This window comes from Salvelinus sp. IW2-2015, linkage group LG33 (assembly GCF_002910315.2).
Source record: "Salvelinus sp. IW2-2015 linkage group LG33, ASM291031v2, whole genome shotgun sequence".
Classification (NCBI taxonomy): domain Eukaryota; kingdom Metazoa; phylum Chordata; class Actinopteri; order Salmoniformes; family Salmonidae; genus Salvelinus; species Salvelinus sp. IW2-2015.
The window spans coordinates 26,087,873-26,105,073 of record NC_036872.1 but is presented as its reverse complement, the minus strand read 5'-3'; the positions used below and the strand labels follow the sequence as shown (position 1 = coordinate 26,105,073).

The 17,201-nt window shown below is 46.0% G+C and overlaps 1 protein-coding gene across 1 annotated transcript in view; it reads right to left on the bottom strand.

The window, feature by feature from the left end:
* fbrsl1 (fibrosin-like 1) overlaps nt 1–17,201 on the bottom strand; it is a 531,885-nt gene that overhangs the window by 63,539 nt on the left and 451,145 nt on the right. Inside the window, 1 exon segment of the mRNA XM_070436990.1 lies at nt 9,286–9,334. Coding sequence (XP_070293091.1) covers nt 9,286–9,334 — 49 coding nt within the window.

Here is a 17,201-nt window from a genome sequence, read left to right as displayed (position 1 = left end):
GCTTTGTGTCGTGCCGCATGTGGCGAAATTACATTTGAATTTTGATTACTATTTTGCACTGTGTAACAGGGGTCCTGACCTGTTTTATGTTGTTTTTTTGTAATGTGTTATGTCCAGGGCATGGGTTTTTTGGGTGGGCATCATTATGGTTATCTCTTTTCCATGTTGGTTTCTGGTTGCCTGGTATTCCCTCTTAATCTAGAGGCAGCGTGTTCTTGTGTTCTTCCTAATAAGGTAGTCGATATTTCCTTAGCGTCTAGCGAGTGTTCTTCAACTGTTCTAGCTTGTGAGGGTGGATCTGCTTCCTGTGATGTTCACTAGTACCCGCATTCGTTCTGCACCATCACACGAGCGACTGTAGAGTTTGTTCATCTTTCAAATGTAGTCTCGTTCCTATAGTTCGATATATCAACGTTGTATGTAAGTTCGTAGATTCAAAGCAGGGCCTGTCCTGTTCTACTGTGTTATATGATACACTCTATTATATCATTTGGAGAGTTGATTGGTATCGTTTCTCAGTGTGTTTGTTTTATCGTATTGTCTTGTTAAACGTAAAACAAAGCTTCATTAACGGCGCCTAGCACCTTGTTCAATCTGCTCCTGCCACTCTTCGCAAAAGAAGAGGAGCAGAGGAACCAAAGGGCGTTTAAGACACGAAACCAAAAACATCGGCAACAAATCGAGAGCCAGCAGCCGTAATTCACGAAGCCCAAAGCAGGCAAAATACTAATCGAATTAGCAAGGACTTTGTGGAGTTGGGAGCAAAAATATTAAGCGAAGAAGGAAGGACGATAGGAGGACACACAAAGATAAATAACCGTCCATGGAACAGCTCGCGCACGCAGCTCCGGAAGAGCGGAGGAAAAGCGAGAGAAGGAACCGCTTAGAGGGACGCGTCTTGGCCGGAAGCGCCGAAAAGCCCGTGAGTAAACCAAGGAGCCACAAACAAATTACGTTGGAGCGGAGAGGGCTAAAAGTGGGTATGGGCCGACAAAGGCAGGTCAGGGAGCCACCTGCGCATCCACTGCAGTAGTCCCCAAGGCTAACCCGTGAGAGCGGGAGTACGGGCGAGTACACCAGATTGTTACAAACAGCACAGTAAGGAGTCGAGCAGCGTGTCTACAACACTGTTTACGTGTGCATAACGCCGAAGTCGCGGGAATACTCCACACACACAGTAACACTGGCACAGAAGTGAGCTAATTGGGGCATTGAAGCCAATTTGATGTCAGAAATGAAGGACCGGAGCTCAAGGACGCGACCTAGGTCCCACCAAGTGCGCTACATCGGGCCCGGCATAACCATGGCACCTGCTTATCGCCTCCAAGGGTTTTCCACGCGGTTCGCCTACATAGCCCGGTGGCGGCGGGTTCTAGTTCCACCTTCCCCGCAACTGAGATTCGGAGTGGACAACGGAGGCTGAGTCTTCACAATCCAAGGTAAAAGGTATATGGGCAGAAACGAAAGTCGCTCAATCGCTCAAGAAGCCCGTCAACGACCCTGCAAAACCAGGCTCCCAGCTAATCTCCCGAGGAGCACAGAAAAACCATACCGCCCGGCAGCCTAGTACAGCTCCATCATACAGTGCTAAACACTACGGCGACTAACGCACCATGCATTTCCACGAAATGCCCATCTGTTCTCCTCCACAAAGCACTCTCCACTACTCATGACGATGAATACCAAGTCTCGGATGCCCACCACTCTAGTTCCGCCTACAACACACAAAGCACTAAGACACTGTAGACGAGGCTCCATGAAAAGTTACCATACAAACACTAGAGAGAGTCAACTCATCGTACCCGTAAACTAAGTCACCTAGAGGTGCGTGCCCAAGACCGCGGTTGTTTCAACCCCAGAATAAGTGCCGTGTTACCGGGGAAGCACAAAGAAACTCCGGGATCTCCATGCATGAAGAACACCACACACCAACTCCACAATTTATCACGGAACCACCACAGGAACGACCCATTACACGCACAGGTTGAGAAGCAAACGCTTTATGCCGAAGTTACAAATGCGTCTGACCTGTCCTGACTAACTCCCGCACACTAACGATTATGAAAGGTTGCGCGTTTTTAGGCGCGGCATCGCCTGGCGGAGGTTCGGACTCCTAAACGGGCACAAGCTGCACCGCAAGTGGCCGTATCGGCCAAGAAAGCCCAACAGTGGTCACCCAGCGCTATCTTGAAAGGACAATCGTGCTCCCCCAGCGCCAATCTGTATGAGACCTCCCCGATCACTACTCCCAAGCCCGACACAAATCTGAAAGCACCATACGGCGTCTACTTCCCCAGCGCTCATCTCGAAGGCCTCCGCCTCCCCAGCGCGCTCCTGAGCCGCACCCGTTCGACGCAATAGAGAGCCTGCACAAGCAGAAGCCGACCGTCAAAGCTGCCATCGGAAAACACCTGCAAAGATCAACCGTGCACGAGCACCGTTCACTGCCGATGAAAAGCCGCTGAACAGAGCCGTCCGCGCAGACAGAGGCAGCAGAGGCCGGCCCGCCAGACTCCCACAGGAAGCCACGCTCAGAGTGACCGTCCGCCAGAACAGGGGATCAGCCAGGACGCCGCCAAACACAAACAGGGAAACATCTGGCAGAAGACGCCACAAAACAACACACCCGACACAAACACGCGATCCTGCACAGACGAGCCAAGCACCATCAGAGAAACAAAGGAAATCGTCTTGCCAGAATGCTACCGCCAGCCAGACAGCGGAATTGCAGAGGCCCGCCGACCCATGACGCAGGGATGCTGCAAGATTTCCGCCAAGCAACAACTGGAACAGGCACAGTTCGCAAATGAGACACGACCAAGGCACGTCAGCGAGCCAATGAGCAGCCAAGTAGCGTCTAGAGGAGCCATGGCCAGCAGAAGCCGTCAGAAGGAGCCATGACAGCCGCAGGACAGACCGTCCACGGATGGGAAGTTATGACATGCAGCAGCCCAGCAGCGTCAGCCACACCATCGGAGCGTCAGAGCCGTCCCAGCAGCCGGACTTAGCCAATAAGAGAGTCCCCAGATGTCCTCAGGACAGATCCAATGCACGAAGAGCCGTAGTACGACCACCCGTCAAGACACTCGATGCCATGAGCCCACCAGAGCCGAGCTCAGCGGATTCTAGACCATGCAGCATCAGGGACCAGAGCCAGCATCCAAGTCCTGCACTCAAAAGCCGTCCACACAACGCTAAGTCAGCTGCATGAGCGCTCCCACAAGACGTCAGTCAATCGCATGTAAACCAGAAGCGAGACATCTAAGTATAACTCTCAGAGAAACAACCGACACGCCCCCCCTACCGAAAATGCCACGGAGACTGTCTCCTCTCGCTCGGAAAAGACCTGCCCTTACAAAGTCCGGCAAAGATGCGCCCCCTCTAAAGTACCTGCAAGCATCAAAACCATTCTTATCACCTGAGCCTAAACGAACCTCACTACACTCACAACTCAACCAACATCTGGTCTAGAGCTACATCCCCTACTGTCCTGAAGCAACTTGTCCATAGCTCTCCTGATAGATGTATGCTGACCTTAAAAATTTAGCGTGGGGTTATATTTGGAGGGTGGGTGCATTGTGGGGAGGCATAAGGCGGGGATTGTGTTGGTGGGGTGGAACCAACGCCGAGCCTAAGCACAACCGTGGTCAGATGCCACCCCGAGCGCGTCCACTGCGAACTTTGAGTGACATGCGGCTTCCGGAGTACGCATCTTGAGGGGGGGGTGTATTGTAAGCGAGTCCTGACCTGTTTTATGTTGTTTTTTGTAATGTGTTTTATGGTCGTGAAATGTGTTTTGGGATGGCGCAGTCTCTAAATGTTATTGTTTTCTTGTTGGTTTTGGTTGCTGGTATGGCTCTCTTGAAGCAGACAGGCAGTGTTAATTTGTGGTTCGTTACACCTAATTCAAAGGTCCATATTTAGCGTAGGGTGTTCTGATGTTTTATTAGTGGGCTATTGTCCCTTGACTTGTCACTGTGATGTCTATGTGTTGACCAAATACGGGACTGTTTTGGCTTTTCGTTTATTTGAATGTCGTCTGTTTTCTGTGTCCGTGAGTCAATCGTTAGATTATGTAGTTATATGTTCAGGTTTGTCAGACAGGTCCGTTTCTTGTTTTGTTATTTGAAAGTGTTTTGTTTCGTCGCGTTTAACCCCCACTCCAAGGTCCGTGTCATTTTAAAACCGCTAAAAAAGGCCAACACGATTGATGCCTTCTAATTTCCAGCCGAATGCCTGCAATGTTTGGTCTGATGAATACGCTTCTCAAACTACCTCTCCCTCGACCGATCAGGATTGAGGAGAGCGACAGGCCTTACGAGACTGTGCACACAGCCTTCTAAACAATAGTTCCTCTAAACCATGTCCACTCTATTTTGGTGCAATCGATTACCTGCACAACACTCAGACGTGGAACAGGAAGAGTAACGAATAATAGACACTCATCTATTAGCAACCTCTCAGTGCTATACACATGTGTGTGTGGTGTGTGTGTGTGGTGTGTCTAAGTCTGAGTGTGTGTAAGTCGGTGTAAGCACCAATCTCTGGGAGCAATAGCTGTGCAGTTCCCAATGATCAGAGGCTGAGTGGACGAGAAGGTAGTCAGATTTGGTCTAACGAGAATAGATGTAAATCAGACTGGTAATGGGTCACATAGACTCATTCTGGTATGGTGCAAACACTAGAGGAAACAGATTCAGGTCCTGCACTCAAGGCTGCGCTGCATATCTACACACAAGCCAGGCCTCTGGTAACCCATACCACACTTTAACACGCATTTGTACTGGAGACACCAAACCACACAGCAATACGAAAGACTAAAGCACCTCCCGTCAGCAACTACATAAGATCCGTTACGAAGTCTACATAACACTACAAGTGAGCGTAGATGGGTAGCACACCAAGCAATCGAAAATAATAACTTTCCCAAACTCATCACTTAATCAGATGAATCAGACCAGAACATTCCCCTTGGCTTTTCCATTTCTCCTAATCGCCAGTGCCCCTTTTCGTATCGACGGCTGGAGAGGGTGTCTAGCCCCTCACAGTCACTCACTCACTCACTCTACAACTCAAAAAAACTCATACTCATTCTCACCACAGTCACATCACACCACCTTCACTGCACCTACATTGCGACTCACTATCACTACATCAATCACTCACTCACCCTCACTCACATCATCACTCATTCACACTCACTCACTCACTCACTCACTCACTCACTCACTCACTCACTCACTCACATCACTCACTCACTCACTCACTCACTCACTCACTCAACTCATCACTCAACTCACATCACTCACTATCACAACTCCCATCCTCACTCACCACACTCACTCACTCACACTCACACACACACACCACACACATCACTCACACACACACACACAACACAACAGTGGTTGTTGATCCCAGCTGTGACAACAAGCTCTGATGGGATTGCTCGGATCTGGCTGTAATTGTCCAGTCCTTGGGCCAGCCTGATGTGCATGGGACATGGGATGGGACCCACTGACACAGCTAGACCCTCTCCGATGATGATGAGGGAAAGAGTCAACGTGTGTGTGTGTGTGTGTGTGTGTGTGTGTGTGTGTGTGTGGGTGTGTGTGTGTGTGTGGTGTGTGTGTGTGTGTGTGAGAAACACACTAGCGACCTAAACACACATCTTTCTAATCTGATTCAGAGGAAAACACAAGGCCTCACAACACACCAGCACGGAGGTTAGGAAGAGGAGATGGGAGTGTCTCACTGTCTGTCAAAGAGAACAGATGTTGATATGAAGAGCCTAGGAGAGATATTCTAAAACACACAACCAGAGCAAACAAAACCAACCCACACACAACACACACACACACACAACACACACACACACACATGTTGCTCTTTCCCATCATCACTCGGAGAAGCAGTCTATTCAGTGGCCATCCAGAGGGGGCTGGTATGGGGAGGGGGCAGGTCGCAGCCATAGACGCTTTGGTGGGCACAGTCAACAACCAAACTGAACAAGGCAGAGGGCACAGCAAGAAGGTCGGGTGAAGAGGCACCGGACAAGAGTGCCTGATTCCACCCTCAGGAAGGACTGGAAAGAAAGACTGATTGGCATTTCTGGTCCCGAAGAGCCCTGCAAGATAGGGTGCTATTAGCTCAGCCCGCCATGCGGAGAAAGCATGCCATGTGTACGGGGGTTGCGTCAAACTGCCTGTATTGAAGGAAACAGATCGGCCTCGCGCGAAGGCGGCACGTACGAGAGGGGTTGGCGTTACGGGCCCCGAGTACAAATGCTGCTGGGGGCGAAGCTCCCTCCCATCCAGGACCTACGTACTAGAGGCCGGTGGCCCAGAGGAAGGCCCCCAAATCTTTTTTAAGACCCCAGCGCCCAGTCATACAACTGTCCTTCTGCTAACCGCACGCAAGCGATAACCCAGAAAGCAAGTCCGATGCGTCCCAAAAGGCCGTTCTCTTAACACTTCTACCATCCCAACCATAAACTGCGCTGAACAATGTATCGAATATTGGGGCACCGGAACTATTTGCAATTGACACCTGCTTGCCCACCTTTGTTTTTACAGCTGCGCGACTCGCTGTTATTAAACATCTAGCCAAGAGTCAGCTTACCACTAACCTAATGATGGTACAATATTTGAACATGGGACTAACATGTAATACCTTTGCCCTCACAAATTGATCTCTCTGTACCCCATAGTTAAAATACCCCCGCCCCCCTCCCCCAACAATGAACCCTACCATACATATAAGCACTCATTATTTATTAATTGTGTCTTTTAGCAATTTTATAAACTTAACACTAGTTTACCAGGTAAATATGCCTAACCCTATTCCTTAAAAACTGCACTCTGTTGTTAAGGGCTTGTAAATAAGAAAGGCATCACTGGTAATACCTGCGCATGTAACAAAATAAAAAGATTATTATAAACCCAACTGGACCGTTATAGTAGCAGGGGCCTTTCCAAATCAAGTCCAAATCAATGGAATTACCAAACAGGTGAATTCCAACAAGTTGGAGAAAACACTCAACAAGACAATCGGAAAAAACATGATAAGGAGTCTCATAGCAAAGGTCTGAATACTTATGTAAATAAAGTATTCCTGAGTTTATTTATAATATACTGCAAAAATTTCTAAAAAAAAAGCCCTGTTCCGGGGCTAGTCAATGAGTAATTGGTGTGCAATGATTGAGAGGATTATTAAATCATTAAAATAAGGCTGAACGGTAACAACATGAAAGAAAAAAAGTCAGGGTTCGAAAAAATACTCCCAACACAGTATGGACATGACCAACCCCCTCCCACCCCCCCATCCGCCCTGTCCCGACCCAACGTTTATTCTAACGAGTGACCTTGGTGACCCTCTGGTAAAAGAATTAACCCTGCCCTGGGCGCAGACCCTCCGGCAGTCCCCACCACTTAAACAAACACCGCAAAGTAGACACAGCAAGGCTACCTTAATATAACCACAGTAGAGCAGTAGAGCAGTCCCGCCACGGTGCCAAGACGGGAAGACTTCCCTAGAGAGCATATCTAAACAGTCAGCCTGCCTCCTCCCCTCCTCTCCCTCCTCTCCCCTCCCGCTCCCCTCTCCCTCCTCTCCTCCCCCTCCCTCTCCCCCCCTCTCCCTCCTCTCCTCCGCTCCCCTCACCATCTCCTCCCTCTCCCTCCTCTCCCCCCCTCCTCACCCAGCCTCAGCCAAGAATGGGGGGGGCCCCTTGCCAAGAGAAATGGCCTGTGAACAGCAGTGTAAGTTCAGAACGATGGTGGAGAGGAGGGTAAGTTTTGATTAGAATTCATAAATATGGGACCCATCATTCTCCAGAAGAGAAGACAGTAACCATGGAACTAACGTAACAAAAACAAAATAGATACCCAAAAGAAATAAAGCACAACACGCAACACAGGTTAAAGTGATTTTGAAAAAGAATATTAGCAACATCAGCAAAACCCGCTGCTGAAGAACCAAAACATGTCAGTTTTATTAAAAAAAAACTCAACAATTTGTTGTAACCCTCACTATATTTATAGGTGCAAAAAAATTATCTTTTAAACAGTCTAACAAAGTTCGTAGGTTACAACACAAAGAAATAGAACAAGAAACTATGATCTTAACCTTCACATTAGATCACTGCAGTACAGTAACAGTAAGCAGGCGGTAGCATCATGGAAAGAACCTCAAATCCCAAAGCACCATCTATTCCCTAAGTAGGCACCTTGACCCAACCAACCCATAGAGACAAAAGGAAAAATAGGTCTATTTTCACATCCATGGTCTGTCTGAGCAGAATAGGCCAGCTGTTCCTTCTTCTCCCCTGGACTGGTACTAGGAGATAGGGGAGGGAAGGGGGGACGGGAATGGCGCAGCATCGTTCTGCACAGGTAGGCCTACAACAACAATCTTCAATGACAACAGTGGAGACACTCTAGGGTAAATAAATAGGCATAGACACGTAATGTATCCTGGTTGTTATAAAAATGATGAGCTCATCACTGTAATGTCTGGAGTGGTCCTTCTGAGTCTTTCTGTACTGTTTGTGTTCAGGCATAACACAGGCTGGGTCCTACTCTATCCAAGGCAAGCTGGCCTCTCTCGCTCCTCCAGAAAATTGCCCCATTTTACAGAAATATCTGTCATGCTGCATCTGTTAATGGGTCTGGTTCCTGCCCTGGGGGGACATGACATGAGCTACATGCTGCTATCCTTCATCAGCCAGGGAACTGCCCTGACCTCTCTGGCCTCCTACCATCCCGTTCTTCACCCCCCACCTTCCCTCCACATGTCTCCCCATTCAGCCTGAGAAGAGGTGCAGCACTCCCCCCGCCCACTCCCTCCCAGAGGGCCTGTGCTTACCTTGACTGAGAAGCTCAGTGCCCTCCCCCCTCCTCTGTCCTGTCGGCCATTACTGCCAAGCCTGCTGTCAGAAGTCTTGTATAGCCTGGGGGAACGTTCCCATTTGTGGATTGGAAGCTTGTGGCAAGGAGCCTGTAAATCCACTCTAATGAGCATGAATATTGGTGTGGGAAGGGGAGATACGTAGGCCTTTGGTTGGGTGTCCCAATACAGTTCCACATCCAGGCAAGAAAATATGCAAATATAGCTGTTCTGGTTTGTCCTCAATCAATTCAGAATCAGAAAACATAATTGGTATGTAATAAACTGTCTTGGTATTCATTGACATGTCATCTACAAGGATGATGGTGGACTACACAGGGGAGAATGGTTTGTTTTGCCCATCCAAATGTAGTGTGAATATAGTAACCAACATCTTACCTTCGGGTGTAGTGGGGGAGAAGAGTTTCTCGGATCCTACTTCAGATACCTGGAAGACAAGAGGAAGAAGAAACGTTAATAGTCTGGTAAGATGGATGACCTCTGTGGAAGACATTGGTAGTTTCCATACATGGGACACCTAGAGAACGTGACAAACTGCATTACACTCATGACACAATATAGGAAGGGATTGGATCCTTCAAAAACGTCAGTAAAAATGGTAATGTTTACAGACACACTCATTATATTGAATTGGATCCACCTAGGGGGCTAACAGACATATTTCCAATGATCTACTGTAACCTATGTATATGAACACATGTCTCAGGCCCAATACAGCTACTGTACTCTACATCACTCATGCATATCCGACTCAGTGACTCCTTGACTTGTGTTCAATCTATCTTGTTGAGAAGCAGCCCGTTCTCTGCACCTGACTGACTTCCTTTTTCTCACCACATCCCTCTCTCTGAGCAGAGCTGAGCTCTCTGTCCAGACAGAGACAAGGTAACATTAGGGGGCACTGTTGTGCCACCTGAAAGCCAGCCAGCCCAGTCACACTCACAGCACAGGAGGTTGTCAGAGAGGAGAGGACAGCAAAGGAAAGGAGAGGAGAAAGGAAAGGAAAGGAGAAAGAAAGAAAAGAGAGGGGAACAAGGAGAAAGAGAGAGGTGAGAGAGAGGAGAGGAGAAAGAGAGGAGAGGAGAAAGAGAGGAGCGGAGAAAGAGAGGAGCGGAGAAAGAAGGACGGAGAAAAGAGCGGAGATAAAGAGAGGAGAGGAGAAAGAGAGGAGCAGAGAAAGAGAGGAGCGGAGAAAGAGAGGAGCGGAGAAAGAGCGGAGAAAAGAGAGAGAGAGAGAGGAGAAGAGAGGAGCGGAGAAAGAGAGGAGAAGAGCGGAGCGGGAAGAGATGCGGGAGAAAAGAGCGGAGAAAGAAAGGAGAGGAGGAAGAGAGGAGCGGAGAAAGAGAGGAGCGGAGAAAGAGAAGAAAGGAGAAAGAGAGGAAAGGAGAAAGAGAGGAAAGGAGAGGAGAAAGAGAGGAACGGAGAGGAGAAAGAGAAGGGGGTAGTACCATATGGTGGCTCAGCCTCTGCAGGATCTGATCAGGAGCAGAGAATGTACAAAGACCAGACACACAACACGACACAATGACAGCCACACCAAGCTAATGCTGCTCAATGTAAAGCATAAATTATAAATCTAAAAAAAATAATAGTAATTGAAGCCACACTATAATAATGTGTTCATAAAATATATCTTATTTCAATTTTCATATAGAATCATTATGTCTTCAAAACATGATTTTATGAGAAATTGTTAATAAAATATTTGTTTTATCCAACTCTGCATTAATCACTATTATCATTTCCATCATTATAATTGTTCAGTTGAGAAAAGTTGTTTAAGGTCGAGTCCCTCCTGAGAGTAGGGCAAATTTCACACTGTGAGTAAGTGCCAGAGACAACGTGAAAACGGAAAAAGGCATCTGACTATGAAGGGACAGCAAGAGACTTGTAGACTAAACACGGGTAGCTTTTTCCTCCCTGGTTAGTTGTATGTGTAGATTCTGGCAAACCTCTACAGAAAGAGAAAACACCTTTTTATTTGAACAAAAATACACATTTCACCGGCCGGCGAGACACAAAACTTTTAAACACAGCTCTGGAGTCGTACACCGACCAGAGACAACCTGCTAATGTGAGAGAAGGTGACAAAAGTATGCATTTAAAAGATCATATTTGTCACGGCCGTCAAAAGAAGTGGACCAAAAGGCAGCGTGGTGAGCGTACATTTCCTTTTATTATAGAATGTCGCCAACAGAACAAGAAACAAAATAAACGACAGTGAAGCTTCCGAGGGCTATGGTGCCACTAACAAAGTCAACTACCCACAAACACCAAAGGAAAAAAGGCTGCCTAAGTATGATTCCCAATCAGAGACAACGAATGACAGCTGTCCCTGATTGAGAACCATACCCGGCCAAAACATAGAAATACAAAACATAGAAATAAAGAACATGGAATGCCCACCCAAATCACACCCTGACCAAACCAAATAGACATAAAAAGGCTCTCTAAGGTCAGGGCGTGACAATATTAAAGATGCACTATGCAGAAATCGCTCTGCCATTTCTTGGCTGCCAAAATTCTAATAGTTTGCCTAATTTCACTTTATGTGACAAAACAAGCAGTCTTTGTGTAGAGAATCATTGTACCATCTAAACTGCTGTGAAATATATTTTCCATAACCAAAACGATTGTATTTTCAGCTGTTTGAAACTGGTAAACAAAACCAAAAGTAAAAGATGCAAAAACAAAACTTAAGAACGGGAAGCATAGAAAAAGAGCACGAGAAGAGCACGAGAATGAAAGATCTAACTCACATTTCTATGTGTATTTGGCCGGGTCGCCAAAAAGTTACATATTGTAGCTTTAACACTGAACATCTTCCTCATCCTATGATGTAAGTCTAGATACACTTGGTGTAAATCACCATTTCCCCTCCTCGCCTCTTCCTCCCTGCTGGGACAGTTAAAACTGACGATATGCTAAAGCCATTGAGTCCCAGTGTCCTTAACTGCCATCATTGTAGTTTACGCTGTACAAAGGGAACATATACTGAACAACAATATAAACGCAACATGTAAAGTGTTGGTCCCATGTTTCATGAGCTGAAATAAAAGATCCCAGAAATGTTCCATATGCACAAAAAAGCTTATTTCTCTCAAATGTTGTGCACAAATGTGTTTACATACCTGTTAGTGAGCATTTCTCCTTTGCCAAGATAATCCATCCACCTGATAGGTGTGGCATATCAAGAAGCTGATTAAACAGCATGATCATTACATAGGTGCACCTTGTTCTGGGGACAATAAAAAGCAACTCTAAAATGTGCAGTTTGTCACAACAAAATGCCACAGATGTCTCAAATTTTGAGTGAGGGTGCAATTGGCATGCTGTTGCCAGAGCTGTTGCCAAAGAATTTATTGTTAATTTCTCTACCATAAGTTGCCTCCAATGTCGTTTTAGAGAATTTGGCAGTACATCCAACCGGCCTCACAACCCAGCCCAGGACCTCCACATCTGGCTTCTTCACCTGCAGGATTGTCTGAGACCAACCACCCGGACAGCTGATGCAACTGAGGAGTATTTATGTCTGTACTAAAGCCCTTTTGTGGGTAAAAACTAATTCTGACTGTCTGTCTCCCCAGTGGGTGGGCCTGGCTGCCAAGTGTGTGGGCCTATGCCCTCCCAGGCCCACCCATGGCTGAGCCACCACCCATTCATGTGAAATCCATAGATTAGGGCCTTTTTTAATTTATTTAAATTGGCTGATTTCCCTATAATATAATTGTTGAAAATGTTGCATTAATATTTTTGTTCAGTATATGTAAAACAATGTTAGTGAATCAGAGAGATACAGAGAGACCTTCTTCTAAGACCTCCCAATCTAGATACTGCTACTGCCTTTACTGAACACGAGACTAGAGACACCCTCTCCTCTAATATCAACTATAACATTGCTCCTCCAGCCTACAAAGTGCTCTAATAACTCTAACACTTTAACTTCCACTCAATGTATGCTACTGTATGCTACTGTATGGTACTGTATGGGTACTGTATGCTACTGTATGGTACTGTATGGTACTGTATGGGTACTGTATGGTACTGTATGGGTACTGTATGGTACTGTATGGGTACTGTATGCTACTGTATGGGTACTGTATGTTACTGTATGCTACTGTATGGGTACTGTATACTACTGTATGGGTACTGTATGGTACTGTATGCTACTGTATGGGTACTGTATGCTACTGTATGGGTACTGTATGCTACTGTATGGGTTACTGGTATGGTACTTATGGCTACTGTATGGGTATGTATGCTACTGTATGGGTACTGTATGGTACTGTTGCTACTGTATGGGTTTACTGATGCTACTGGTAATGGGTTGTATGGTACTGCATGGGTACGGTATGGTACTGTAATGGGTACTGTATGGTACGTGCATGGGTACGGTATGGTACTGCATGGGTACTGGTATGGTACTGCATGGGTACTGTATGGTACTGCATGGGTACTGTATGGTATGCATGGGTAGTGGGTATGGTACTGTATGGGTACTGTATGGTACTGCATGGTACTGTATGGTACTGCATGGGTACTGTATGGTACTGTATGGTACGGTGCACTTTCAGTGGAAGGAAGAGATAGAAGTGAATGCTTAGCTTCAGTAGCAGTGTTGTGGTGTTCCATTCCACCCTGTTTGTGGAGAGGAGTGGGAAGGAGAGAAAGACTGAGTGTTCGGCATTGCTCTCCTCCATTCTCCCAGAACCAGGCAGCTACAACACTATGCTCTTTGTTAGCTAGCACTTCACATTAAACGCTCCAGTACCAAGCCTTACCGCTCACCCGCCCGCCTGAATCACTGGCTGCCCTGGAGGGCCTGTGTGAAAATATGGACCAGGAGAAATTAAGCTTGTCAAGTGAATACGGGCGCTAGGTCGGGTCTGGGTGCTGGGTGCTGGGTGCTGGGAGTGGCACACAGTGTCATGAAAACTAAATGGTTAGGTCATACTCTAAACAACTATAACTGTTTTGAACAAAGATGAAGAAAACAAAACAACAAACTTATAATATATTAAGACCTCTGTGTTTGTATGTGTTCAGTAAGGGCCAATTATGTTGCTGCCTAGTTGTTTTTATATTCCAACAAACGTAGCCGTTTCAACAACCAATGTTTAGGTCTAATGCTCTGTTTTGTATCCACCAACTCCACATGAGTCAGTCATATAATTCACAATTACAAGGCCAACTTACAAAGGCAGTTCTTAAAAGGCACGTGAAAACAGGGCATGCATTTGGCATATAAAATGTGTTTATACTTCTGAACTTCTGGGTTAGCTTGGTCAAGTTTACATTTTTCGAGAGGGCTGTACTGTTGGCAGTCTCTGCGCCTGTGGTTGTGGTGTGCAGAGGTCATGTATAAACAAATTCTTCACACTCACTTTGTTGAGGGAGAACCCATGGCCATCATTAAAAAACACACAGGGAATGAAAGAGAAGAATGAGAGGAGAGGACAGGGGGCACCAACCAAAGGCCAGGTTTTCCAAAGGAAACAAGGAAATCTAACCATTTCAAAACGAAGGAAATTCAAGCCACATTTCTGGGAGCCAAAAGCCCTTGGACTGGGCAGCAGGAAGCCTGACCTTTGTGGCCGTCTGCTATTTGAGCCTGATGCTTCGGGGCCTGGCCTTCTCTCAGGATAGCCTTCAGCAGGCCTCATCTTTCCTTCCTTATTTTATTCATTAGCCATGCTTTATGATTCAGCTTCCTCTGAGCCACACGGGCTCCGTGAGAAAACACACTGCCTGCCTGCTGGAGAGAAAAAAAGATAGAAAGAGAGACGGAGGGAGGGAGACAGCAGCTGTGAAATCCTCCCGTTTCCTCGCCAGGCCCGGCGCGGGGAGAGAGAGGGAACGAGGTGGGTAGGCGGTGGAGGGGGGTAGGGGTGTGAAATCCCACCAACGGAGTGCTAACTCCCCAAAGAGCCACATGCAGCACCATCATTCCGGGATTTAGGCAATGCCAAATTACAAATTAGACCACTGTTTGTTTTAAAAAGTCCCTCAACTTCCCAGAACACATCTGACTTATTGGCTGCATATACCTCCTGATAATACAGCACAAATAGAGAGGGCGGAAGGGAGGGAGACGGGGAGAGAGAACAACTACCCAGCATTTAGTGAGACATTTAGTGTCATGGGGCATTAATGTTTGCTGTCACTGCTTAGAAATATGACAAATCGTTAGCCATTTGAAATGTCCACATCAAATTCCACAAAATTCTGCACAATGAAGCCAAATTAGCTTTAGTTCTGCAGCAGGCTGGGTACCAAGGTTATCTCTTCAGCAGGCTGGCTAGCGAGGTTAGCTCTGCAGCAGGCTGGGTAGTGTGGTTAGCTCTGCAGCAGGCTGGGTAGTGTGGTTAGCTCTGCAGCAGGCTGGGTAGTGTGGTTAGCTCTGCAGCAGGCTGGTTAGCGAGGTTAGCTCTGCAGCAGGCTGGGTAGTGTGGTTAGCTCTGCAGCAGGCTGGTTAGCGAGGTTAGCTCTGCAGCAGGCTGGTTAGCGAGGTTAGCTCTGCAGCAGGCTGGGTAGCGAGGTTATCAACAGAATGACCTTCACCCATGGATTTATGAAAGGCATTGATCAGTTAAGGATGTGATTTCATATCTAGCTCAGTGTCCAGGAATTAAATATCTAGCTTCGTGTCCAGGAATGAAATATCTAGCTCAGTGTTCAGGAATGAATATCTAGCTCAGTCCAGGAATGAAATATCTAGCTCAGTGTTCAGGAATGAAATATCTAGCCCAGTCCGGAATGAAATATCTAGCTCAGTGTTCAGGAATGAAATATCTAGCTCAGTGTTCAGGAATGAAATATCTAGCTCAGTGTTCAGGAATGAAATATCTAGCCCAGTCCAGGAATGAAATATCTAGCTCAGTGTTCAGGAATGAAATATCTAGCTCAGTGTTCAGGAATGAAATACCTAGCTCAGTCCAGGAATGAAATATCTAGCTCAGTGTTCAGGAATGAAATATCTAGCTCAGTCCAGGAATGAAATATCTAGCTCAGTGTTCAGGAATGAAATATCTAGCTCAGTCCAGGAATGAAATATCTAGCTCAGTGTTCAGGAATGAAATATCTAGCTCAGTCCAGGAATTAAATATCTAGCTCAGTGTTCAGGAATGAAATATCTAGCTCAGTGTCCAGGAATTAAATATCTAGCTCAGTGTTCAGGAATGAAATATCTAGCTCAGCGTTCAGGGATGAAATATCTAGCTCAATGTTCAGGAATGAAATATCTAGCTCAGTGTTCAGGAATGAAATATCTAGCTCAGTGTTCAGGAATGAAATTATCTAGGCTCAGTGTTCAGGAATGAAATATCTAGCTCAGTCAGGAATGAAATATCTAGCTCAGTGTTCAGGAATGAAATATCTAGCTCAGTCCAGGAATGAAATATCTAGCTCAGTGTTCAGGAATTAAATATCTAGCTCAGTGTTCAGGAATTAAATATCTAGCTCAGTCCAGGAATGAAATATCTAGCTCAGTGTTCAGGAATGAAATATCTAGCCCAGTCCAGGAATATGAAATATCTAGCTCAGTGTTCAGGAATGAAATATCTAGCTCGTGTTCAGGAATGAAATATCTAGCTCAGTCCAGGAATTAAATATCTAGCTCAGTGTTCAGGAATGAAATATCTAGCTCAGTCCAGGAATGAAATATCTAGCTCAGTGTTCAGGAATTAAATATCTAGCTCAGTGCAGGAATGAAATATCTAGCTCAGTGCAGGAATGAAATATCTAGCTCAGTGTTCAGGAATTAAATATCTAGCTCAGTGTTCAGGATGAAATATTAGCTCAGTCCACGAATGAAATATCTAGCTCAGTGTTCAGGAATTAATATCTAGCTCAGTGTTCAGGAATTAAATATCTAGCTCAGTGTTCAGGAATGAAATATCTAGCTCAGTGTTCAGGAATGAAATATCTAGCTCAGTCCAGGAATGAAATATCTGGCTCAGTGTTCAGGAATTACATATCTAACTCAGTCTAGAATTAAATATCTAGCTCAGTGTTCAGGAATTAAATATCTAGCTGAGTCCAGGAATTAAATATCTAGCTCAGTCCAGGAATTAAATATCTAGCTCAGTCCAGGAATTAAATATCTAGCTCAGTCCAGGAATTAATATCTAGCTCAGTGTTCAGGAATGCAAAGCATGCAGTAAGAGCTTTAGATCAAAGGTACGGCTGCGCTCGACAGATCGTTTATATTAAGCGCTGGGATATGGGTCTCTCAGCAGTATTCACTAAATGAGGTTAATTGATTGTGGGTAATTGCTGACCTTCTTGTCTTTTTG